The 6,000-nt window shown below is 41.2% G+C and overlaps 1 protein-coding gene across 1 annotated transcript; it reads left to right on the top strand.

The window, feature by feature from the left end:
• The first annotated feature begins 320 nt into the window (after positions 1-320).
• On the top strand, positions 321-5,573 carry LOC116023351. Its single transcript, XM_031264346.1, has one exon. It carries the CDS (start codon positions 321-323, stop codon positions 5,322-5,324), a length of 5,004 nt encoding a protein of 1,667 aa, XP_031120206.1. The 3' UTR covers positions 5,325-5,573.
• Positions 5,574-6,000: the final 427 nt, after the last annotated feature.

The following is a 6,000-nucleotide window of genomic DNA, read 5'->3' as shown; positions in this document are numbered from 1 at the left end:
CAAAATCCTAATGCTCAACCGAGGCAACCATTAGAGAACCCGCCTCCACCAAATTGGGAAGCCATGCTAGATATGATGGTTAAATCTCAAATGAAAAGCGAAGAGAGGTTTAGGCAAGTTTCGGAGAAGTTGGACCAATTGAGTGCTCATCATAAAATGCTAGAAAATCAAATTGCCAATCAAGCCTCAACCTCTAGCACTAAAGTAACCGGGAAGTTNACAGTTGGCTCATTTCTTTCCCCGCCAATCATTTTGCTAGTTGGGATCAACTTCATAGGGAGTTCTTGAAGAGATTCTACCCGCTTTCAAAGACTCAAAGGATGAGGAGAGCCATTCAAAACTTCAAGCAAATTCCAAATGAATCTCTAGCCGAATCTTGGGAGAGATTTAAGGAACTACAAAGGCAATGCCCTCATCATGGTATTCAAGGATGGGATCTTATGATGGCTTTCTATGAAGGGTTGCTTGATAATTCAAAAATCTTGGTGGATGCTTCATCGGGAGGGTCATTCACGGTTTTGGAACCTACTCAAGCCGAGGAACTACTTGAAAAAATTGCGACAAATGGAACAACTTGGTATTCTGAGAGGTCTTCCCAAAGGCTTGTGGGAGGATTTCATGATGTTGATCAAATATCCGCCTTGTCGGCTAAGGTGGATAATATGGCATCCATGGTTCAAAAGATAGCTCAAATCACCCTCAACAATCATAATGCGAGCTATGATTCTTCTACTTCTATTCCTCCAAGGCAAATCATGATGTGTGACTTATGTGGGGGAGAGCACAATTTGGGAGAGTGCTTAAATGATGATATGGGTTCTCAATCTACTTTGGAGCATGTTGATTTGGTAGGATATGGTAGGCAACAACAATCATACCAACCGCAAGGAGCCTACAATCCTAATGCATCAAGGAATCACCCCGGTTTTTCTTGGAGTAATCCGATGGGGGCTGCAAATCCCCAAAGTTTTAGCAATAGAGGACCACCACCGGGATTCCAAGGGCAGCAAAATTATAGAGGTGGTCAACAACAACAATCTAGGCAAAATTTAGGATTTCAAAATCCTAATGCTCAACCGAGGCAACCATTAGAGAACCCGCCTCCACCAAATTGGGAAGCCATGCTAGATATGATGGTTAAATCTCAAATGAAAAGCGAAGAGAGGTTTAGGCAAGTTTCGGAGAAGTTGGACCAATTGAGTGCTCATCATAAAATGCTAGAAAATCAAATTGCCAATCAAGCCTCAACCTCTAGCACTAAAGTAACCGGGAAGTTGCCCGCTTGTCCCGAAAATCCTAGAGAGCACATGAATGCCATTATCACTAGAAGTGGAAAGCAACTTGAAGGTCCACAATTGCCTACCAATGATCAAATTTTGGAGCCGGAAGTTGAAAATGGAAAGTTAAAGGAGGATGTTGTTGTGCAAAGCAAAGGAAAGGATTCTTGCCTATTCAAATCCAAAGAAGATGAAATCCAAAAGCTTGAACCTTTGTTGAGACAAATTCCACCACTCCCGTTCCCACAAAAATTCAAGAAAGCCAAGGTGGAAGAAAGAAGGGCAAGGTTCTTGAGCTTGATCAAGCAATTGGACATTTCTATTCCTTTGCTTGATGCCATCACCGAAATCCCCTCTTATGCAAGATTTTTGAAGGAGATTCTATCCAACAAGAGGAGATTTGAAGACCGTGAAACCGTTGCGGTCAATGAAGAGTGTAGTGCCCTTATCCAAAATAAGCTTCCACCGAAACTTAGAGACCCCGGGAGCTTCTCTATTCCATGTGTTATTGGAGGGTCTCTTGTGCAAAGAGCTCTGTGTGACTTGGGAGCTAGTGTGAGCTTGATGCCATATTCTTTATGTAAAAAGTTGCAACTTGGGGAGCCCAAACCCACCGCCATGACTTTGCAACTAGCGGATAGATCCGTAAAACACCCCGTGGGAGTTCTTGAAGATGTGCCGGTAAAGATTGACAAATATTACATCCCGGGTGATTTTGTGGTTCTAGAAATGGAAGAAGATGCTAAAGTTCCTATCATTCTTGGGAGGCCATTTTTGGCAACCTCCGGGGCGGTAATTGATGTTAAAAAGGGGACTTTGGTGCTTGAAATTGGGGATGACAAAGTTGAGTTTAATGTTTTTGAATGGGCTAACAAATCCCCTTGTCTTGATGAATGCTTTTGTGTAGATACTATTGATTCATGTGTCCGGGAAACTCTTAAAGATAGCAATTGGATTTCTAATGATCCTTTGGGAGTTGGTGTGGAGGATACTATTGAGGAAGAGCAAATTGATGAAGACACAAGTGGTTTTGACGAACTTTTTGATGAGAATGAATTATTGGTGCAACCATCCTCACCAAAGCATGAAGTATTTGGTCTTGGAGACCAATTGGATAATCACAATGGGGATAATCATCCAAAGGTAGAATTAAAACCTCTACCCTCCGAATTGAAGTATGCTTTTCTTGGTCCTAATTCTACATATCCCGTTATTGTGAATGCTAAATTGAATGATGATGAAATTGACAAGTTGTTGCATGTGTTGAGAAGGCATAAAAGAATCATTGGTTATACTCTTGATGACATTGTTGGCATAAGTGCATCCTATTGCATGCATAGGATATACTTGGAAGAGGGGTATAAACCGAGCATTGAACCACAAAGAAGGTTGAATCCGAACATGAAAGATGTGGTGAAAAAGGAGATTCTAAAGTTGTTGGGTGCGGGCATTATCTATCCCATCTCGGATAGTAAATGGGTAAGCCCAATTCATGTGGTTCCTAAAAAGGGTGGAACAACCGTGGTTGAAAATGAAAACAATGAGCTCATTCCTACTAGATTGGTTACCGGGTGGAGAATGTGCACCGACTATAGGAAGTTGAATAAAGCTACAAGGAAAGACCACTTCCCACTTTCTTTTATTGATCAATTGCTTGAGAGGATGGCAAAACATGCTTATTTTTGTTTTCTTGATGGCTTCTCGGGATTCTTTCAAATTCCCATTCACCCCGAGGATCAAGAAATGACTACCTTTACATGTCCGTATGGTACTTTTGCATATCGGAGGATGCCATTTGGGTTATGTAATGCACCGGCAACATTTCAAAGGTGTATGGTGGCCATTTTTTCAGATTTCATTGAAGAGAGCATGGAGGTTTTTATGGATGATTTTTCTGTGTATGGACTATCTTTTGATGAATGCCTTGCCAACTTGGATAAAGTGTTGAATAGATGTGAAGAAGCCAATCTTGTTCTAAATTGGGAGAAATGCCATTTTATGGTAAATAGTGGGATTGTTCTTGGTCACAAAATCTCAAAGAAAGGCATGGAGGTAGACCCGGCAAAAGTGGAAGTCATTGAGAAACTACCACCACCCACCACGGTAAAGGGAATTAGAAGTTTTCTTGGGCATGCGGGATTTTACCGGCGGTTCATTAAGGATTTTTCTAAAATCTCAAAACCTCTTACTCATTTGCTTTCTAAAGAAGCTAACTTTGTCTTTGATGAATCTTGTTTTGAAGCTTTTGATAGGTTAAAGAAGGCATTAATTTCGGCACCCATTATGTCACCACCGGATTGGAGCTTACCGTTTGAAATCATGTGTGATGCTAGTGATTTTGCCGTGGGGGCTGTTCTTTGCCAAAAGAGAGATAAAAGCTTGCATCCGATCTACTATGCAAGCCACACTTTAAATGATGCTCAAGTCAACTACTCCACCACCGAGAAAGAAATGCTTGCCGTGATTTTTGCCATTGAAAAATTTCGGTCTTATCTTGTGGGGAGCAAGGTGATTATTCACACCGACCACTCGGCACTCAAGTACTTGATCAACAAAAAGGATGCCAAGCCGAGATTGATTAGATGGACCCTTCTACTTCAAGAATTTGACATCGAAATCAAGGACAAGAAGGGGTCCGAAAATCTTGTTGCCGATCACTTGTCAAGGTTGGAGAATCAAAAGGAAGTGGTTGGAGAAGAGTTGCCTATTGATGACAACCTTGGTGGGGAACAACTTATGGCAATCAAGGCCTTTTTGCCTTGGTACTCCGACTTGGTCAACTATGTGGTATGTCAAAAATTCCCACCAAATGCTTCCCGTGCTCTAAAGAAAAAACTCAAAAATGATGCAAAATACTATCTTTGGAAGGAACCTTTTCTTTACAAGAGATGTGCCGATGGGGTAATGAGAAGATGCTTGCCCGAGGATGAGATTGAAAGCGTCCTAAACCATTGCCACTCATCACCTTATGGAGGACACTTTGGGGCTTCTAGAACCGCGGCTAAAGTTCTACAATCCGGATTTTATTGGCCTAGCTTGTTCAAGGATGCTCATTCTTATGTGAAGCATTGTGATAAATGTCAAAGGGTAGGCAATGTTGGGAGAAGAAATGAAATGCCTCAACAAAGCATACTTGAGGTGGAATTATTTGATGTTTGGGGTTTAGACTTCATGGGTCCATTTCCTAAATCTTTTGGGCATGAATATATTCTTGTTGTTGTGGATTATGTCTCTAAATGGGTTGAAGCCGTTTCTTGCCCCACAAATGATGCTAAGGTGGTCATCAAGTTCATAAAGAAAAATATCTTTGCAAGGTTTGGAGTGCCAAGGGCATTGATCACCGATAATGGAAAGCATTTTTGCAACAAAGCTTTGGGGAAAGTTCTTGAAAAATATGGAGTTCATCACCGACTTGCCACTCCTTATCATCCTCAAACTAGTGGCCAAGTAGAGCTTTCTAATAGAGAAATCAAATCAATTCTTGAGAAAGTTGTTAACCCGTCAAGGAGGGATTGGGCCACTAAACTTGATGATGCACTTTGGGCATATAGGACTGCATACAAGAACCCAATCGGGACTTCACCATTCAAACTTGTTTACGGGAAAGCATGCCATCTTCCCGTAGAGTTGGAACACAAAGCACACTGGGCAGTCACAACTCTCAACATGGATTTAAAACTTGCGGGTGAAAAGAGGCTCCTTCAACTCAATGAGTTAGAGGAATTCAGACTTGATGCTTATGAGAATGCCCAAATTTACAAGGAAAAGACTAAGAAATGGCATGACAAGCACATTCTCAAGAGGGAGTTTGTTTCCGGTGATAAAGTCCTTTTGTTCAACTCAAGGTTGAAACTATTCCCAGGGAAGTTAAGGTCTAGATGGTCGGGACCTTATGAGGTTGTTCATGCATATCCATCTGGAGCTGTGGTGATTCGAGGAAAAAATGGAGATTTCACCGCAAATGGCCAAAGATTGAAACATTACCATGATGACACCAAGATTGAGGCTAAAGTGGCAATTAGCCTTTGTTCCCCAACCTACACCTGAAAGAGAAAAGGGGTCGAGCTCACGACCTTAAACGAGCGCTTCTTGGGAGGCAACCCAAGTCCTTTTAATTTATTTTAATTGCATTTTGCTTTTCTTCTAGTTTTTGTGCTATTTTTATGTTTTTGTGTTTTTAGTTGATAATTGCGTATTTATAAAGTCCTTGAGCCTAATTTTGTTTCTAGGTATGTTTTTGGAGTGAAATCTTGCTTGGATAATAATTGTGTTGTTTGGAGTTTCTTTGCATTTATTTTTCTCTATTAAAAAAAAAGTATTTAATTTCGCCGCGGCGAAATTCGTGAAATCAGGGCAGAATGCCCACTGAAGCAGTTCGACGCGTCGAGCATTTCACTCGACGCGTCGAACGGTCGGGTCATGCAGTGACCCGACCCGACCCAGCCTATTTCTTCCCAAAATTTATTTTCTTCTTCAGTTTTCTTCTTCGCACAGCAACTCCAAAACACTCCCATCCCTTCTTCACTAAAATATTTCTCTCTACATTCTAGTCCTATCCACTCCAAACTCTTCCTAAGGCATCAAGGTATCATCTCCACCCTTTTTCCTCTTCAATTCCATGTTATTTTGCTAAAAATTGTGATTTTCTTGTGCATGAACCCTAACCCACGAAATTTCAAATTTGAATCTTAAATTGCTTTGGGTTAGTGATTGTTTGTTCTTT

The sequence above is a fragment of the Ipomoea triloba genome, chromosome 6 (assembly GCF_003576645.1).
Source record: "Ipomoea triloba cultivar NCNSP0323 chromosome 6, ASM357664v1".
In the NCBI taxonomy this organism is placed as follows: domain Eukaryota; kingdom Viridiplantae; phylum Streptophyta; class Magnoliopsida; order Solanales; family Convolvulaceae; genus Ipomoea; species Ipomoea triloba.
Note: the sequence above shows the minus strand (reverse complement) of the source record. Positions and strands in the feature narration are given on the sequence as shown.